At 33.9% G+C, this 22,135-nt stretch overlaps 1 protein-coding gene across 2 annotated transcripts in view; it reads left to right on the top strand.

Moving 5' to 3' along the window:
- The first annotated feature begins 1,886 nt into the window (after positions 1-1,886).
- Positions 1,887-22,135, top strand: part of zyd (sodium/potassium/calcium exchanger zydeco) — a 43,891-nt gene continuing 23,642 nt past the window's right edge. Inside the window, exon 1 of one of the 2 annotated variants that reach the window (XM_073973703.1) lies at positions 1,887-3,204. In XM_073973703.1, the coding sequence (XP_073829804.1) occupies positions 3,171-3,204 (34 nt within the window). In that variant the 5' untranslated portion in view covers positions 1,887-3,170. The remainder of the gene's footprint in view (positions 3,205-22,135) is intronic. The other variant, XM_073973704.1, reaches the window with a different exon arrangement.

Genomic DNA, 22,135 nt, shown 5'->3' with positions numbered 1-22,135 from the left:
CACAAATGAAAATCATTTCTTATTCATATAAACACGTCTTATTCATATAAACAAGTTTGTTGCTTTATTACACATGTATGTAGATCGAATTAACAATTTTGTCTTGGTTTCTCTATAACGAATTTTCTCTATAACGTAGTAATTTTTCGGCCCCCAAGTGCTACGTTATAGAGAAGTTCGACTGTATACACCTAAAAATGTACTTGAATCTCTGCTGTCTATCCACCCTCACACGTCTATATTAGATTGTCATTAGCATGATTATGCTATTCTCAAAATTGATTTTTGAAACAATTTGTAATGACTTTGCTTAATTACAACACTTTTTTATAATATTGACCTTTCTAGCCTAGCGAGTGTACAAACTAACGTAGTACTTATGTGTTTATCTGTCTATTTGCTGTACTGCGAGCGTGCGTCTGCTTTCTATTGTTTTATTTGATTTGCTTTGCACCACATTATAGTTGCTTAGAATAGAGTATATGTTTATACGATTATTGGAATTTCTATACAGACAGTGTGGACACGCTTTAATTAATATGTGGGATGGGTTGTGAAGTATCAATTACAATAAAATATTAGAAAACGCACTTACAATCGCTTTTACATCTATTGTTACTACAATCGTTAATACAATTTTTACATTACTTAAGAAGTTTTGGCATCATGCGACTTATTCACCTCTAAATTTCTTCAGAAGTGCTTGCATCAATAGGTCTGTTCTATAACTCAAAAGTACAAACTTTTAAAAAATGCTGTTCGATAACAAACTTGTTCAGTAAATGAGAAAAAAGAAGTAGTTGCCAGAACTTGTAAGTACTTTTTACTGGCGAAGTTAACGAACAGACCTAATAGCATATCATCGCAACGAATACATAATGAGGTATGTACTGAGTATTCATGAACTTCACAAGGATCCATGGCCTGGATTCTTGTTCTATGAAAATTTGAAATGAAAATTGTTTTCTTTATAAAATTATTCAGTTGACATTTATTTCCTTTATAAAAGATTTCATTAAAAATTTTCATAGAACAAGAATTGAGCCCCATATCATGATGTAACATAAGATGAGGCGATAAATCCAACTGATTTCACATAATCTGTCAAATTCATTGTTATTGTGAATTAATCGTATGAAAATGTAAACAAAAATTATGACGTCTAGATGTATTTTTAATCAAAATAGTTTCTGGTTCACCTTATTAATTGCATCATTGATCCATACATAAACTATTCATACCAGTTGCAAAGAAGAAACAAAAGTCATAATGAATTGGTATTAAATGGGGAACGTCAGTTGAGAGTTCATGACAAGAACTAACAAATCATAATTTTCTAACAAATAGCCCACATTTGCATTAATAATTACATATGTAAGAATTCAATCGACTGGTAATTATCTTTCGTTTTGTGATAATTTCTTGATCACCAAAAATTTAACATTTGACCCGCATTATGGATGTACACCAATACACACACCTACTTACCGAGCCTATGGAATAAGATTTTCCATTTAATTCATACAAAAAGTTTGTTACGTTTTTGGATTCGAAATATATCATCAACAACGAAATCTAATTTTTTTTTTAACCATCACATTTAAATTGTTTCACTAATACCGTGACATGAGACGAGCGTGATCATACTGCGCTCAGTTGCTCGCACAAATTGCTCACACATTATCAATGTTCGTCCCCCATGCCTTTACAAGTACATCACTTAGCCCGGGCTCTGTCTGGCGGTGGTCATGTGTGTACTTCGTTTGCGGTGTCCAGAGTAATATTTGCCGCTTTACACATTTCACGGACTGACATCCAATTTTTGTCAGCGCTTTGCTTTTTTGTGTGTGCGGGCTTCGTGCCTTAGTTTTGAGCTTAGGAGAATTTAGTTCAGAAAAACACAGCGGTAACACAACATCATAATCAAAGAATTTTCGTGGGTCTTAAACGTGTTTCCTTTGCAATTTCGTACATAACCTCTAATGGCAGAAATCTTCGGCTAATATCGAAGCCAAGAAACAATTTCAAGATCAACCAATTAAAATATCACTACAAACGACACACAGAACGCTTTTGATATTCCACCGACACTTTCGTAAAAAAACTAAAAACTAAAAAAACGCAATAATTAAATTCTTAACTCAACAACGACAACGGAAACTAAATGTTGCTTTTAACTTGACCGCCTTCGTGCCAGAGTAGAACAAAGTTACGCTTACGTTCAATTTTAAAATTGAGAAATCCTCGTTTCGTGAACGATTCTTGAGCCAATAGGTTGCCTCCATCCATACATCCACGTCCATCCATGCATCGCCGCCTAATTTTCCAACATAAGAAGAAAACCAATTCAAGCTATACGACGGTCGTTTGTCGTCTCAATCATAGCCGTCACTTTTGTTTTTGTTTTGTTTAGAATGCGGTTGCTGCTGCTGATGTTGGCGGCATCTTCTCTATACAATAGCATCGTCAAATCGCACAAATACCAATGAAAATGATGCTGGCTGGATCTGCCATTATTGCCCCATTGTGTGTTGCCCATGCATGTAGTGGTTAAATAACGCCTGTTCTATTTTCCCAAAAGAATAAGAAAAACGACAATTTGTCATAGAGTCAGTCACTCGCCTTTAAATTCGCAGTACCGTTTATGAGCGTGTGTGCGTGTGTGGCTTTAGTGGGGAGTGAATGTATCAGTTGTCATCGGAATAGTCCATATGTGTGATGAGCGCATTTGTTGAGGCTGAGCACAGTTTCTGACGAGCGGTGTTCAAAATATCAACCAACGTAACTGCGATCGCGCTTACGATCTTCCGTGAATTGACCAAAATACAAAAAAAAAGCAACAAAATTTACAATAAATCACAACAACAAATACTAAAAAGTGAATTAAAAAAGAAACAAAACAAAATAACAAGCCTTAAAACAAACAAACATACAAACCAATTGAAATTGGGAAACAACAAAAAAAAAACCTCGAACTCGAACAACAGACGGGGTTTAGAGGTTTTTTCCATTTGTTATTTTTTTTTCATGTTGTGCTAAATATTCGAAAAATCAAAACATTATTAAATGAAAATCGTTTAATGAAAAGTTTTATAACCAAAAACAAAATCAACGACCACAAATAAGAACTCCTTTACTGCAGACGCTCAGCATCACGCATTCACTGGAAAATGGAAGATTACTGGGGATTAAGTAACACAAATGGTATATGAATTTAAATGCTTACTTATAACTTAACTTATTACAGCTATTATCAGACTAAGTCCCGGTCCACACTAGCGTGAATTTTATTAAAAAATTTCATGAAATTAGGAGTTCTTAAATCGAATTCCACACTACAGCAATTTTATGATTTTACTCTACTATGGAAGTCGATCTAGAGACGTATAATTTCATGCAATTGTTTCAATGAAATCACTCTAGTGTGGACCGGGACTAAATACAGAAAACGAATAAAAGCCTTCAAATTTTCTAATAAATAACTTCCAGATATTTATGATTTTCTTACATTATATACATGGCCGCAGTGGCTGTCTATGACAATTTCCCAACTTAAAAATCATCTATTCCAAATTTACACTTACATGACCATTCTAAATTATTGGTCATTATTAACAAGTTATATTTATTTATTTGGTATGTTCCTTTACTTTTGAAAATGGTAAAACCGACAAAAGTAGTAAAAGTTTTAAACTGCCCCCATATGAATTGTATGGTGTATGAAGTAAAGGAACGCTTTTCGAGTAAAAATTGGTAAAACTTTAAGATTTTTGCACGTAAAGGAACAGAGCTATTGTTTGCATTTGCCGATCTTCAGTTTCATAGTTCCCAGCTACTTAAACCGTAAAACATCATCAGCATTGAAACTTCAAGAACCAGTTCGTCTTCGGACGGCTCACAGAACAGGCGCGAATTAATAAGGTTATCACGCCTAAGGCCACATTTTTGACAAATGGCGCTTTGTTAAGCCTTCGCTTGACAAACCACGTGTTTTATCTAATAAGGAGTAGACCAAGAGTAGACCAAACCTGCATAATCGCTGGTGGCTTTCAACACCCTTCCATAGTCAGGGAGTGTACCAAGGAGGTTTCTGTCTTAAGTTAACAAGGAAAAAACTTCAAGAACACAATTCTAAGTTTTATGATAATGGTTAAATTAATATTAAAAAACAGTTAACCACTAATAATTTTAAAAATGTTCGAATGCGGCAAAATGCAGGTCTTTCTTAAAACCGAAAGAGAGAGATGTGTTTAGCAGTCTATGGGCCATTATTATATGTGTTCTTTTACTATCTGATGGAGGCATTAAAAATATAATTTTTACATTGAATGTTAATACCAAGAAGCTTGGAATTCAATCTTCACTTTTAACTTTAAGTTAACCGGAAGGCTATAAATATGTTCGGTAAATCCAAACTATAACAAAAGAAGACTTGTAATAAAGGGGGGGTATATTTTTTTTCTTTAATCAGATAATCGAAACTGATATTCTGTCGCTCTTACTATTTTTTGATAAAACTGTAATTATGTTCCAAAAAATGCATAAGATTTTGCGCACGGAAACATACATTTTGAAAAGTGTTACATTAACATATTATGTGATATTATGTCACGGCCTTTGTACACAAAAACTTTGTGAAATAGCAAAAAGATAAGAATAAAGTCAATTACTAATAAAAAATCCTTGAGTAATTTTCCCCTTTCCTATTTACCCCATTACCATTTATATTTTCGAAATTCAGGACCAATACCAATAATTATTTGTTTTTAAGAGGCAAAAATAGGAATTATTATAGGTTCCATATTAGTTCTGCGTGCAATTTGGTGGACCATGTACTAATATGCCAGATTTACTAAAAGTTAAATTAAATAGGGCTAATTTTCATAATGCTTTTATATTTCGTATACATATTTATACGTAAAAACTTGTAATCAAATATATTTTATTTCCAATAAATTGAAACAAATTCTTTATAATAATTTGTTTCACAAAAAATGACTACTGTAATGCGATATAATTGAAATAATACACATACCCATTCGGTTGTTATTGTTTATAATTTTTAGTGTTTATATTTGATTCAATACCTAAAAATGACTGTAACGTCTGTGATGATAGGGGTATCAACATCAGCACCGTCGCATGCCACACCAACACCATTCATATGTACATACAAATGGAAACAAAAAAAAAATCTAAACCATGCCAGACAAATCTGTTTGTTTTTATTTTTTACTATTCTCTAATTAAACGTTCTGAAATGTATTTTAAAAGAGAAACGTGCACAATTTTTATTTTGCCATCTCTTCAAACAGTTGTGGACAAAACGAGAAACCTAATACACGGTGTGCTTAACCAAATTTAAATGGAAGGTGCTTACACCTGGGAAGTTTTTGCAGATTCTGAAACTACAATGCTCACAGATGAGAAATATCAAGAAACAAAAAAATTACCGGAGGGAGCATAATATTGTTTTATAAGGAGGCGATACAGTCAGTGCATTGTCTCAATTTGAACTTCTATATCTCAAAAACGATAAAACCTATGAAAATATCATAAAGGTCAATCTTGTGAAGAATTTTCACAGCTACAACATTTTCTTAGGCCCATTTAGGCTCGCGGTTTCTAAGCAAAATCGTGAAAACCTGAAGAACTCCTAAAAATGTGAACTTAAATCGCAATTTATTTGAAAATCCCTCCGGCGTTTTTTTTTTTTTTTTGTTGTTTCTTGATATTTCCCTTCTTTGAGCATTGTAGTTTCAGAATATGCGAAAACTTCCCAGGTGTAAGCACCTTCCATTTAAAATTAGTTAAGGGGCACCGTGAATATTGTAATTAAAGCACATATCGACAAAAACAAGGGTATAGTCAGAATTATTACTTTCTAATATGTTGAGCAATTAGTTTCAAACGTTTGCAAAGGCGATAAAGCAAATTTCCTACCTCATTTGGGTACAACTTAAGACGAATCCGCGAAAAAAAATTTTATCGAGTTGTGAGTGTATCAAAGGGCGTCTATGACTTAAAATCTTATATTCAGTCTTGGAATATCTTTGCCTCTGATCTGGGGGTATTTAATTAACTAAAACAATGGGAATAAACGATTGAATTAAATCCATGGTTAAATAAATATTGTTTTTTTACACATATTCGCTGATAAACCAAAATGTCATTTGGCATTTCTTGAAATTTTTTACAAAAACTGAGAGATAATCAGCGTTGCCGACAGTTTTTGATCACACATGTACATGTTATCTCCGGAACTGTTTAACCGCTACCTCTCCTGTATTCCGCCCCCTCCAGACGGCATCTAGAGCGTAACGTATGCGGATTATTGCACGATCCTGGCGTCAGGTACCTTCCCTGATGACATCTGTTAGAGACTGAACTCCTATATAACCGATCTTACCACCTTTTTCCACGCGAGGATATGCAGATTTCCGCCACAAAATCTACAGCCACTCTGTTCACCACATGGACTGCGCAATATGGAAGAGAATTGAATGTCGTGGTCGACGGTAGAAGAATTCCGACCACAAACTGCCTCAAAATTTTATGGGTCACATTCGACACTACTTTCAAGTCGTGCGCGCACGCCACTGCTATCTGCGACAAACTGAAAAGTAGGAACAAGGTCCTCAAGTCCCTAGCCGGCATCACTTGGGGTGCCGATAAAGAAACCTTGTTGACCACACATAACGCGATAGGGTCGGCCTGTGGTAAGCTATGCGGCGCAAGTTTGGTCCCCGGGATTATGTGATACGAATTGGAAAATGATTAAAACCTGTCAGAATGCCGCCCTGAGAACAGCAACAGGGTGCCTCCTCAAGTCTTCAGTGAACCAGCTACATGAGGAGGCAAAGATTCTTCCCGTACGGCAACACAATGAGATGCTTTCGTTGCAGTACTTGCTTGGGTGTTACCGTGAGAGCCATCCCAATCACCATCTGCTGGCTAGGTCCGACACATTCAGGCATATCAGTAGTGCGATTCTCTAACATATTTTTTGAGTTACCGACAAAAATCGGTAAAAATTAAAACGCAAAATTATGAATGAAAAGTTCAAATAAAAGTTGCTATCGGTAGAACTTTACGACTGCTTTTTATTCGTCGCTATCTTACCGAAAAACATCGGTAATTACCGAAATTATAAGCATTTTAATTTTACCGACAATTGTAGGTAACGCAAAAAATTAGTTAGAGAATCGCACTACAGGAAGGAAATTCATGCTTTAGAGAGGGAGGTCCAACAATATAGGAGAGAACCCCTAGATCAACAGGCATATCAAGCAGGTTTAAATAGCACTCACACGGATGCAGTTGCCAAGGCCCTAAGCAATTATAGTGTGAATAAAGTACTCGGAGTACATCCCCCATTTATCGCAGCTGAGGAGCGTCAGCTGCCGCGACAAACCAGAGTAGTTTTGGTTCAACTACGCTCGGGATATTGCAGTCGCCTAAATTCTTATTGGGCGGAAATCGACCGCGCCGTGCAAGACATCTGCCCAGTATGCGGCATGGGCCCGCACGACGCAAAACACCTTTTCAACTGCCCCACCAAACCTACCAAACTCCAGTGGATCTGTGGTTATATCCCATCGAAGCAGCCACTTTCCTAGAACTGGAGATAGACCCAGAGCCAGATTGAACAGAAGAACGAACATACAAACATAATAACAAACACTGTTACAACAACAATAGATTTTGATCGGAACCCAGCCAGCATTTTTTGAAAATTTTAATCAAATTCGAGTCTTTTTTGATCCAACTGCACGATTAAAAAGATGGAATATGAGCTCATTTTCTGATCACAAATGACTCCTTTGTCGGGAGGAAAACGTAACCTCAGGCGACTCTTCTAAACAAATCACAAATGAGTCTTCCTCTGCATTAGTTTCGAGTCATTTTTGCCATTTTCATGAGTCTTTAGGGATTTATTTATGAGTATTTTTATTAGACGAAATAAATTAAAAAATGTTCTTTTTATTCTTTTTTGTTCCTTTCATTTGTTTTATTGTCTTTTCTGCTTTGTTATGTCTTTTAATTATCCTTTATGTTGCGCGGTGGTTAGTATACTGCTTCTTCATTTCACTTGGCAAAACCTGAGCATGTGTTTTGTTTGTCTATGCACTTAATATTATACGTTACATTTATATCAAAGTTTTATAGAAAGTGTATATGAGAATTATTTACAACCAAACAAAAATAAAACAAAACAATCAGTTTTTAATCACCTATCTGTTCAAAATATGATCAGAAGATACATAATTATAATCATTTTTCAAACACCTGCATGACCCTTTCTTGATTAAGCATTTTTCAATCTTCATGAAGATCAACATGTGACAATAAATAACGAAAAAATAGTCACATTTGTTGATGTATTTTAAATTGAACTCTTTTAAATCATTACAGGGAGTCACTTTCGAGTTTCTTTCTGATCATACAATCGACTTAATCAATTTTTGATCACCAAAAGGACTCTAAAAAGACTCCGCAGTGTGATATTTGAAAAAACAATCTTCCAAATGCTAGCTGGGTATGGAATGAGGAAAATCAAAATAGTTTTGATTTTCAAAATGAAACCCAATCAATCCGATGAATATTGTCAAAAGAAATTTAAAAACAAAACAAAACATTGTGTTTGTGAAGAAATAAAAAAAATTAAGTTCATTAACTTTTTGAGGAAAATTTGAAGATTTCGGTTGTAGATTGAATGCTTTGCTACACACTTATCAATCACACACGTACAGAAGGGGTTCATCGGCTGGACAAGCCAATTTGATAGTGTATGGGCCGTTAAGTTATATAACCCACAGAAATAAATCTGACCAAATCTGAATGAAAAACAGCTTTAAAAACAGCTTTCACAAGATGAGAGTTATCCCAATGCTTATCGGATTTGCAGTAATTCATCAAAGTAAAGTTTGGTACACATTGACAGTTTTAAATGACAATTTTGTTCAAATATCGCTTGATTGAAATGTTTGTCTGTCAGCTACGTACATTTTTTGACAATCGACAATCGGTTAAAATGTAATTCAAAACTGTCTGACTTGGTGCTGGATTCTTGTTCTATGAAAATTTGAAATTATAAATATTTTCTTTATAATTTTTTCATTTGACATTTATTTCCCTTATAAAATTTTTCATTTCACATTTTCATAGCAACAAAATTGAGCCCCAAGGGCTCAAAAATTTATTCACAACGAGTTGGATACAATTTTCCTCCACTAACAAACCTAAACGAAAATTTTAGCTGATGGTCATTGTAGCCAATGCTATGTTTTATTAACATTGTATTTACTACAAGTTAATATAATAATAAATAAATTAATTAATTTAGAGGTGATGCAAAACCATCAAAATATCTTTGTTCAGGTACCCGCCCACAAAAAACATAAAAAATACAAATTTAACATTAAAAAAGCATATAAAATTAAGATTGGAATTTTTTTCCTTAAAGTCTTTCGTAGGAAATATTGGTTAAAATATAGTTTTCGCGTTTAATTTTACGCAATTTTGGTTTACGTGCAAAATCGTAATTTTAGACCATAAAATTGTCAAATCGTCATTTTTTTCAATTTTGGGCGATAAATCGTCAAATTCGGCAACACTGGAGATAAGTCCCAATTTACATTAGGCGAGTTTACTTGCGGCAATTGTCAGTTTGTAGGTGAGAGAGGGTGCTGAGAGGCAAAGGGTTACCATATGCCTCACCTCTCTCTCCTACAAAATGACAATTGCCCCAAGTAAACTCGCCCAATGTAAATTGGGACTTATTCATTTTGTACAATATTGGCACCACTATACAAATTAATTGTTAAACGCCGTTTGTATTAGAGCTTTTTTCCGGTTAATCTTCTTTATGAGGATTTACTGTGACGTATACGCAATGGAATTGACATTTGAACCCCAGTGGGTATATTAAATCCGGTCATATGCAGACACACTATTGGGAAAGTTAAGACTGGGCGAGATAATGCATAGAATTCACCCTTAAAATCCCAACGGCAAATGACCAGAAGTTCGTTATTTTGAAAAAAAAAATAATGAAAAGATATAAAGATATAAAAAATCCCTCGCAAATAGGGTTACACTTTTAATTTAGACAATTATACACATAACTGGTAGAGTTGGGTAATTTAGTTCTTAGTTCCTTGTACTAGTTCCAAAACGTGTGAGTAACATCATAAAATGTAACGTGTGATATTAAGTGTACGCAGTTTGTTCATAGAAAAAATTTGGTCCATTGGAACTACTAAGTGAACTAGATAGTTCCATATAGTTCCTTTGGCGTAACTCCAATAACTGGACAAATAAAACCAATTACTTATCCTTCCTATTAGAGTTGGGCAATCTAGTTCCTGGAGCGGATCGATCTTTCTAGTTCCTTTTGGGAAAAGGAACTAGTTCTTTAATATAGTTCGATAGTTCCAAATAGTTCCGAGAATGTGCAATGAATCCTTCTCTTTCAGCGTTCTTTCTATTTCCTTCGTTCCAAATAGTTCCGAGAGTGAAGTAGTTGAAAGAGAAAGATCTCTTTCTTTGTGTTTTCATCTTTCGGTGGATGAATTGACATAAAAACAAATAAATTGCAGCGATGTAACGAGGATGTGATTTACGTTTATTTAAAAATGTGGCCGCATCTGAATGATGAAGGAACCGAGCGTGAAAGATCGATGTGAGTGTTGAATTAAATAAAAAAAAAATAATTATACAAGTGAAAAGAATTATATGCACGGCTGGAACTATATGAACTAATGGAACTATATAAATGAAAGAGCCGGATATAGTTCCAATAGTTCCTTGTTCGGAATAGTTTCTTGGAACTAGTTCGTTCAGGAACTACACAACTCTAATTCCTATTCTCTTTGTGGGGTGGAATGGTTCAAATATACCCGCTTGCGACGAAAATTCCAATTGTCGCAATTTAAGTAGTCCAGAACTAGTTCTAATCAGTACTAGTACAAATATTGGCCCCCAAGTAATGCGAAGGGAACCAATTGTCACCTTTTTATCCCCAAGTAAACGAGGAGGCGCCAGTTGCGACTTAATTAACTTAACTTAAACGACGAGTTGTATAAATAATTCACATTTACATTTTCTTCATAACTTTAATATAAATGAAGCATCAAATAACAGAAGCTAGTGTTGATGGACTGAATATCTTCGTACATATTATTCATATTGTTCTGGTATAAAAAGGAATACGAAGGAAATATGCAAATCGCCCTCTTCTTCTCTCTACCCGCTAGCAATCCCAATTGTCGCAATTTAAATAGTCCTAAACTAGAGGTAAGTGGTACTAGTTCACAATTGACCCATAAGTAATGCGAAGCGAACCAATTGACACCTATATATCCCCAAGTAAACGACGAAGCGTCAGTTGTGACTATTTCCCACCACTTTTTTTTATAAATAAACTGGTATATGACTGTAAACCTGGAACTAGTGCAATACCACCTACAGGTGTCAATTGGTTACCTCCTATGACATCCCCATGTTAAAGTTTACAGTTGATTGCACTGTGAGGGGTCAGAAGTGGATCTAGTTACTGTAACGCTGAGATTCGACGAGTTTCCGATGCCGAACTAGCCCATCGCGCAAGCGGGTAGGATTCTATAGAGTAAGGCAATGTGACTTTCGTGAGCGTAAATTTACTCTCGCTCGCAACTTGTGTAGACTCTAACTGGGAGTGAGCGGGTTCTGCCTCATATTGGATCAGCATTTCTACATATAATTAATTCTATTATTATGACTAACAGATTCCCAACGTTGTGGAAAGTTGGTCAAATAACTCCCATTAAGAAAAAATCGAATGTTACATCTCTCGACAACTTAAGACCAATTTCAATTTTACCTATTCTAGCTAAAGTCATGGAGCATATATTGAAAAGACAATTGCACAATTTAAGTGATTCGCAGTGTGGATTTAGAGCCTACAGAAGTACAACAAATCTGCTGTTAGGGGTTACTGACACTGTTAGAAGGAACTTCAATAATCGCAGTCTTTCGGTCTTGTTATCTATGGATCTTGAAAAGGCATTCCACAGAGTGGATCATTCAATATTGGTTAATAAGTTACACAGAATTTACGGTTTTCATTCCACTGCGTGTCGTTCGATGTCTTCTTATTTGATTGACAGGAAGCAGTACGTAGTTGTCAGTGGTGCTACGTCGAAAGTCTTATCTGTTAAGAGTGGAATACCTCAAGGCTCAGTTCTGGGGCCAATTCTCTTCTTACTGTTTATTAATGACATTACTACCAGTATCGGTAATTTCTGTTCCACCTACCTCTTTGCGGATGACGTCCAACTTTTGTTTACGGGTAAATTGAGTAATGTGGATGCATTAGAATCTTGTATATACATAACTCTATCCTCAGTAAGAACTTGGATGAATTGTAACAAATTGAGTGTTAATCCTTCTAAAACGAAGGCCTTGATTTTCTCTTCGCATGATATTAATCTTGATTTGTAGTATGAAGATGTTCCATTAGAATTTGTGGATGTTTTGGAGATTTTAGGTGTTCTCATTGATAACAAATTAACATTTTCCACGCACATTGACCGAGTTGTTTCTCGCGTACACATTGCGTTGCGTGGGCTTTACAATTGTGACCTTATTCTTCCGTATCATGTCAAGCGAAAGTTAGTACATGCGCTCGTAATGCCAAACATACTTTACTGTTTAGAAGTATATTCCGGAACTGTTTCGCAAAACATAAGAACAGTGCAGACAGCTTTCAACAGTGCGATAAGGTATATTTTTTCTGTGGGTATTTACACCAACATTTCTCCATTTGTTGAACGTTTCTTGGGTTGTTCCTTCGCTCATTTTATTGACATCAGATGTATGTTGCATTTCTACAAAGTTTGCAAGATACAGAGTCCTCACTTCTTGGCAAATACTTTTCAGTTTTTGCGATCCACTCGTAGTACGAATTTGCGTATTCCCAGGTTGGATGTCCATATGGATGAATCGTTTATTGTGAGAGTGTCTCGTTTGTTTAACTCGCTGCCGAATAATTTTAAGCATTTTAATCTTAATTTCTTGACATATCGGAATAAACTGGTTGCTTCTCTCCATAAAGCAAATTAATTGATTACAATATGTTTTTCCTTCCCTCTTTGCACAAGAGGAAACAGAAATGTGTATTTTTTGAGTAGTCATCTTTGACGTAATGTTATATTTCTTGAAATCGCTAACATGTGTATTTTTTAATTTTATTCTTAATGATTTTACTTCTATCATTGTTGCCTCATTAAAAAGGTTTTTTATGGAGTAGTTGCTCTTTATAGGAGACCCACATATTTGTAAGATTTTCGTTAGTTTTAAGTTTATTTCTATATGTTTATATGTCATGAGTGTTAAATCAAAGACATTAATACAACTAATATGCCATTTAGATATGACACCATTAGCCGGATTTAGCGCATTATCAGGATTTATTTGCTAAATCCAGCCAAAATCGACCAGATTTCCCATACAAAAATAAATCCTCCTATAGAGTGGATTTGTTTTAAATCTGGCATAAATCCTCGTATACAACTCTGTTCTTAGCAACATGTTGCTAGAAAATACAAAAAGTTGCAAGCTGGCACAAGAAACAAGGTAGATGCATAGGTGAATTGCTACACTAAAAATAATTTAAAATGTAAAAATTGGTAAACAAAGCGGAAAAATTAAATTTGTTTTGATGTACAAAGTTGATTTTAATCAACCAAGACTAATATTTATGATGTCTAAACGATAAAATAATTCGTTTATTTATTTTAGATGGGCAAACTGCGATAAAATAATATTTTATTTGCTCTTTAGTTAGCATTAGTAGCATAATGTGCTAAATTTTCAGTATTAAACAATACATTTGTACTTTGACGTATGTTTTTTGAGACGAATTCAATTTACAAAAAATTCTTTTGACGTCTCACATTCGTTCAGATGGACTGATGCATGTACCTTGGTAATTGTGCTATGAACAAAAATCAGCTGACTGCCATTTAAATCCTCGAAAATGTATATCTAAATGCAATGAGATTTGTACTGGATTTATTAAATCCAGTCGAGGATTTATGGCTAGTCTAAATGAGCTATAAGACTAGACAAAATGCATGCAACAAAAAAATGTTTACGAAACTTTGTATAGAAACATTACCCTTAACAGGTTGCAGTTAATTCAAAATCGCAACCAAGGAGGAACATTTCATGTAATGGTATCAGAAACGAAATTTATGAATTCAAGGGTCTATTCAAGAATAATTCTATGTCAATTGGATCGGTAAATTCGGTTAAATACGTAAAAATGTATAAAAGAAAAAAATTTTATATCACCATATCGTGATATAACATTATGTTACATTCAAAAGCCATTCACTGAAGAATGATAGCAAAACAAATGTCTTATCTTGTTGTATTTATGTCTTTGGTTAAATGTAGAGTTTTTTTTATAATAACATATTGTAATAGTTCCTTGGCCAATGGGCTTTTTATTACAAAATAAAACACAAATTAAATTAATTAAATATACCCTCACGAAAGTCACATTGCCTTACTCTGCTTGGAATATATGTCTTCATTTACCTATTGATATTATCGTTATTGCACTGCAATAGGCTGTAAAGTTATATAATAGACACTATTCATTCTGAATAATACCCCAAAATAAAATATAGTGCATCAAAAAAATACGAATTTTTACTTCATAAAATTAATTAAATTAAGTGTTTTTCGGCATATTTTTGACAAATAAGGATTATTTATGCAAGATAAGGAACCTTTACACCTATTCTACAACTTTTTGAAAATGTTAATTAATTTTACTAAGAAAGATAAGTAATTAATTATATGGGTCAGGCCAGGATCATGTGTTACGAATGTGACAAACAATACGGGTGTCCAACGAAGGGTTAAACCAGTTTTTCGTAGTGCTATAGGATGGTTCTTTATCGACATACAAAGATATAGTTTGATCGATACACTTTTGCCGTGATTATTCACGTCGGAAGTTGTGAAAAATTATCGGCAACACTGCGTTTTGCCTAGACCACAGGGTAATTAATCACCCTCGTACGTTTCTATTAGTCAAAGGGTGCAAGGTCCGAAACTTCAGAAGTAATGGAAATTTCTTTACATTTCAGTTGTCGATTTAATAAAATTTAGAGTATAGAGTGCAGTTATATGATTTATTTTTAAATATCAGAAGAAGTCTGGGTCCCGAAAAACATATGATCGTAGAAATTGACACCCTATAAGAATGATAGATACTGATCTATTAAAGAAATTCTGAATTCTAAAAATCTGTAAAGTTCTAGAAAGCTCATCAAATAATTATTAACCACACATATAGAGTATATAAACACTTCCAGAAAAAGGGACCGCCTGTGCCAAAAGGAACATGTTTTGTTTCGCTCTTGCCTTCTATCAGCAAAATATTCGTAAGCCTTCGCTTGGAAGGAGGAAAATAATAAAAATCATCTACCTCATCAAAGTTCATGAATGAGAAAACAAATAATAACGTTCTTTGTAAAATGATCCCCCAGGGTGGTGATTATCTATGGATTAGGAACTCACCACGCAGTACAGAGATTCATAAGCACATTCAAATGTACGTATTAAATGAAATCACAACCAACTTTGAGATTATGTACATACATACATATATTGTACATTTGTATTGGTGCAAGTTTGTGTGAATAGAAAACGATGAAAAGTTCATAAACTAGAGTAAATGCCTTAACTAAAAGCGCGATAATATGAGTTGTTTAAATTAAAGATGATCATAGGTTGCAGTCCATAGATCTCAAGCTAGCAATGAGCATGTAAAAGATAATAAATAATAATAGCAGTCAACTGCTAACGGCATCAAGAGCAAAATACAACAACAACAACAAATAACAAACGAAACAAGTGATGTGATGATTAAGAACATCACACCCAAAGCAATTTATAATAAACGTATCAACGATCATAGGAATCAGCCTCAGCATCATCAGCGTAGAGAGAGAGACGTATGGGGGCGTATGAATGTTGTCGGTATATAAGATAAAAGGAGAGAAGAAAATCATGCAAAAAGAAATATAAAAAAAGAAAATTAGTATAAGAAATATGTATGTATGTATAAGCAACTATGATGATGATGATGGTGACGTTGAGAACTATGACATGTGTTATGTATTTAATAACTACATATATTTACTACATATGATTATAAATAAAATTATATTTTTAAAATCCGGTCAAATTTCGTAACTGTAATAAATTTACACAGATTAAATTTTTGTAGAAAATTAACTTACGTTAAAACTGACTTGTGAACAATTGTAATATATAATAGGTGTTTTAGCACGATTCACCAATGGGTTTCTTAAAATAATAATTTAAGCAGAAGCTGTGGTCGTATTATTACATTAATAGGCATAATAAATAGGAAAAAATCGTTGAAGTTGTTTTACAACACAATGTAGAGCTTAATGCTTAAAGAAGATGTGAAAGAATATATTTCAAAAATTAAGTATATCATGTATGATTTTTAATATATCCACTGTAACTACCTACAACAAACGGTTGCTGGCATTTTGAGGGATGCGCAGCTAGCTGGATTTGTCTAAAAGCTTATTATATGATTGTAGTACTCGCAATTTCGCATTTTTTTAATGTTTAAATTGCGCGTGTAATCTTTAAAGGGTCACAGCAATCGGCACTCAAAGTCAAAATTTTGTTGTGTACATTTAAAAAATATCGAGTATAAAATGTAGAATGTGTTATTTCTACTTAAATATAAAGATCGATACGCATGTATAAAATATACGAAAACAGATATTTAAAAACTATCGCGAATCCGGAGGTATAACAGATTTTTTTCTAAAAATTTAGTGCGATGCTACATCCACAGTTCTTGTTGGATAACACTGAAACAAAATAAAACAAGTAAGAAAAGTCTATAGTCGGACGGAGCCGACCATGGGATACCCTATACCACTATCCCTGGACAATCGCTCTCCACGGAACTTCTTTTCAATGATTGTGAAAATATAATTATCAAATATCAGAGATGTAATGTATAATACTTATGACCAAAACCAAAAAGTTATCTAGCATGACTAAGACATTTTTGTAGCAGGAAAGGAAAATTTAGTTCACACAAAATAAAATGTAATCAAACCCACTTATGTAGTACTACTACTTCCGTTGTTTAACCGCTACGTTCAATTTCACACAAAAGTTTCAGTCCATTTAACCCGTATAGTACTATCTGATCTTCACGTTGGTTTGTACGCTTCTTCTTCATCATAAACTCAAACCTTGTTTAAAATTTTGCGGGTTATTATTTTGACCTACAGAGCCGCTACAAAATTGGTTAACATTTTGTTTTTGGTCCATTTCATTCCCTGAATATTTCACGATCATCACCAAAAACTAATCATTTCTAAGTATTCTGGCCCGAACCCAACCTCCTTAAAAAATTTGTTACAATCGGTCCATAATTGCGGCCTTAAGCTTGTTTACAATTTTTAATGGACGGACACACATCGCTAAATCGCTTTATCTCGTCGAGATATGAATTTTGGCATACCAAATAAGGGGTCTTGGACGAATATTTTGTGGTGTTACACAAACTTTTGGAGAGACAATATGTAGCATGGGATAAAAATGTGGTTCTCTACCCAGAACCCATTATATATTAGGCAGTAGAGCCGTTATCTAGCAAACACTTTATTGCAATTTACATCAGAGGAAAGGTCAGTAGTTTTTTCCCATATGTAGGCTACTTTGCGAAATATATATGTCCTCAAGGAATTAAAATATCGACCAAAAATAAAATTTTTATATTTTTCATACAAAAGTAATGGTCCATTTCACCCGCTTAAGAATATCAGATCATCGTTCAAAATTGTAGGCATCTTTTTCGACCTATACTCTTATCCGGTGCAAAATTTCGTGACTATTGATGTATAATTGCGACTTCTAGAGAGTTTATTATTACACTACAAACAAATAACGGAATATATTAGGCTGTAACTCTGTTATCTAATCATGCACACCAACATAATTGGCATCAATTGCAAGGTCATGCGTTCCACTTTCAAGTATATCTCACTTGTCCGGAATGTCACTTCCAGGAATTAAGATATAAGCTGTATATTAAAAATTTTCACAATTTTCACACAAAGGTTTTGGTCCATTTAACCATCTAAATATTATCCGATCGCCATCTCAAATTGCAATCTTCTCCTTTGTGATATACTCTTACCTTATTTAAAATTACGTGTTGATCAGACTATTATTGAGACCTACAGAGCCGCTAGAAAATTGGATAAATATTATGTTTTTGGTCCATTTCACCCGCTAAATATTTCACGATCATCACCAATAAGAATAGGGATCTATTCTGATCTGAACCCGACCTCCATACAAAATTCGTGACGATCGGTCCATAATTGCGGCCTGGAGCGTATTTACAATTTATAATGGACAGACGGACGGACGGACACACATCTCAAAATCGCTTTATCTCGTCGAGATATGAAGATAGGTATACCACATTGGGGGTCTCCGACGAATATTTCGCGGTGTTACATGAATTGTTACCAAAACAAACTTATAATACCCTTTTCCACATTGTGGTATAGGGTATAACCAGTAAGGAAAGGATCATAGTCGGGCGGGGTGAATATGTAAAATATATATATGAGATATATATCAACTTAAACTTATTTCTATATAATATTACTAGACAAAATTCCGTCGCACCTTCCAAATTTCATCAAAATTAAACAGATATAGGGTGTTTGGTGCAGCAAATACGTGAAATCGGGCGAAACAATATATGGGAGCTATATATAAATATATTATTTGGCACACTTATTTGTAGACCGAATTCAGTCAAACATTCTAAATTTCATCAAAATCGGACGTGTATAGCGTACTTGATGCAGCAAATGCGTCAAAACGGTCGAAATTTTATATGGGAACTAATCCAAATCTGAACCGATTTCGATGTAATTTGGCACACTTATTTCTAGACCGAATTCAGTCAAACATTCTAAGTTTCATCAAAATCAAACGTATATAGCGTGTTTGGTGCAGCAAATACATAAAAAAATGGCCGAAAATATATATGGGAGCTATAATCAAATCTGAACCGATTTTTACCAAAACAAATAGCGTTCTTCCTATGGCTAAATAAATTATAATTCCCAATTTTCAGCTGAATCGGACAAAAAATGTGACCTGTTCGTTGCGAACAAAAACACATGGGCAGACGGATGGACGGACATGCATAAATCGACTCAGAAAGTCATTATATCGTCACCATAAATGCCCGAAGACGTAACCCACAAAACCAAAACTTTACAGGAGAAGCAAAAAACGTTATAAAATTAAAAACTGTTTTATGGGATATTAATCTTATGAAGGCGAGTATATGGGATATTATCAATCATGTACGAAGGGGATTAGGTAGTGAAACCAAAACCGCTGAAGTGCTTAGTTTTGAGATCATCCATTACAACAAAATCTGCAATATTATCCCATTTTCCGAAATGCAATTTCTTGAATAAGATCGTTGTTTTTGAACGCAGAAGCTTGAAATTTTTCCAGAGCATGTATTTTAGCTTTATGTATCAGATTATGTCAAAAAACGAATTTCGATTTTCATGTCGGTTGCGTCTTCGGGAACTATGGGTCTATTTGGTTTCCTTTCGTAATACCCCTATACCCATAATACCACTTACCACAGTGTGGTGTAGGGTATAAATATGTAGTTTTTTATAACTGATCATTGAAATCAGATGCGTAGAATGGTTGCAACGGAATATCATCACTGTTGCGCTTAATTTTTACGCCAAATATTAAAAACTCAAACGTTTTTTCTTTAAATTAGAAAGTACGATTTTTTATTCGTTTTCTTCATATTTTCTTCGTATTTTTTTTTGCAAGTAACATTAATATTATAGCTCATACCTTCATTCTTCATGTCTTAAGCGGTCCATACACTATCAAATTGTAGAGTTGGGCAATCTCGTTCAATTGAACGATCCGGATCACTATCTCGTTCAATGGACACCGGTAATTTCTTTGACAAAACTGAGTATACCTTATTTTACACGTTAGTTTTTATGATGTTACTGATTCGTCTTTGAATGAGGACAGTGATCCGGATCGTTCAATTGAACGAGATTGCCCAACTCTATCAAATTGGCTTGTCCAGCCGATAAAGCCCTTCTGCACGTGTGTGCTTGATAAGTGTGTAGCAAAGCATTTAATCAGCCTTCAATATGCAACCGAAATCTTCAAATTTTCCTCTAAAATTTAATGAACTTACATTTTTTATTTCCTCACAAACACAATTTTGAAAATCCAAACTATTTTGATTTTCCTCAATCCATACCCAGCCAGCATTTTTTTGAAAATTTTAATCAAATTCGAGTCTTTTTTGATCCGACTGGACGATTAAAAAGCTGAATATGAGCTCATTTTCTGATCATAAATGACTCCTTTGTCGGGAGGAAAACGTAACCTCAAGCGACTCTTCTAAACAATCACAAATGCATTAGTTTCGAGTCATTTTTGCCCATTTTCTGATGGTATATAAAGTCTTTTTCGAGTCGTATTTTAATCATTTATTGGTGATTTGTTGATTAATTTGGGACTCTTTTTCGAGTCTTATTTGAGTCATGTTTATTATCGTTTATGAGTCTGTAGGGAGTCATTTATGAGTCTTTTTAATAGACGAAAACATTAAAATAATTTTCTTTTTATTCTTCTTTTTTTGTTCTTTCCTTTGTTGTGTTGTCTTTTCTGCTTTACTGTGACTTTTAATTATCCCCTTTACCTGAACATGTGTTGTGTTTGTCTATACACTAAATATTATACGTTACATTTATATCAAAGTTTTGTAGAAATTGTATATGAGAATTATTTTCAACAAAACAAAAATAAAACAAAACAATCAGTATTTAATCACCTATCTGTTCAAAATATGATCAGAAGATACATAATTATAATCACTTTTCAAACACCTGGATGGCCATTTTTTGATTAAGCATTTTTCAATCTTCTGATGATCAAAATGTGACAATAAATAACGAAAAAATAGTCACATTTTAAACACCTAAATGATTTATTTGTGATTACTACACATTTGTTGTTGTATTTTAATTTGAACTCTTTTCAATCGTTACAGGGATTCACTTTCGAGTCACTTTCTGATCATACAATCGACTTAATAATTTGTTGATCACCAAATGGACTCTAAAATGACTCCTCAATGTGATTTTTGAAAAAACAATCTTCCAAATGCTGGCTGGGTAAAATTCACACAGACACATTCTAATATTTTGAAAAATTTACACATACTACTAAAAAATTGACATCAAAATCTGATGATTGAAAGGCCTCCACTGATCTATCAGTCATGCTGTCTGACCGATGAACCCTTTTTTGTATGTGTGTGCATGACAAGTGTGTAGCAAATCCTTCACTCAATTCTCGAAATCTTGAAATCTTCCTCCAAAAATGAATTAATTTTATAATTATCTTTGTTCCTTCGCAAACATTATTATTTGTGTTTGAAAATTGTATATTGACAATTTGAAAATAAACACAATTCACCCAGACTGATGGGGGTGAGTTGTTGTAATTCATGCATATACCTTATATAAATTTGCGTTGGTTATTTCAAAAGGTTCCGGTTAGATCTATAAAGTCAGTTTGATTGATTTTTTTTGGGCATGTGTTTGGACATAATCAGTTTAATAGATTTCTCGATTTCGTTTAAAAATATAAAGATTTTTATGAAATAAATTATGTATTTAAAGTTTTGGTATAATCACTATCAAACGATGTCAAAACGTACTGAGATTACCAACATGGTGGCAAAGTACAACCACTTTTCTAAAAATCGTCCATTTTAGCTTGAACAGCTAATTACGGACAGTAGTAGTAAACTCAAAAAATGGACTTGAAAGAATCTACAAAACGTTAGTAAAGTATTGAACTAGAGTGTTTACTATACTTAATGGCATATCATGGCACAATTACCAAGGTAGTGGTATTACAAAAGTCAAAATAAAAAAATAAAATATTTTTGTTGTAATTTCCCCAACAACATAAAGGAAATTTTGACATA

The sequence above is a fragment of the Musca autumnalis genome, unplaced genomic scaffold, assembly GCF_047663935.1.
Source record: "Musca autumnalis isolate F117 unplaced genomic scaffold, ASM4766393v1 scaffold_3, whole genome shotgun sequence".
NCBI lineage: Eukaryota > Metazoa > Arthropoda > Insecta > Diptera > Muscidae > Musca > Musca autumnalis.
The sequence above is the reverse complement of the archived record's forward strand: the minus strand, read 5'-3'. Positions and strand labels throughout refer to the sequence as shown.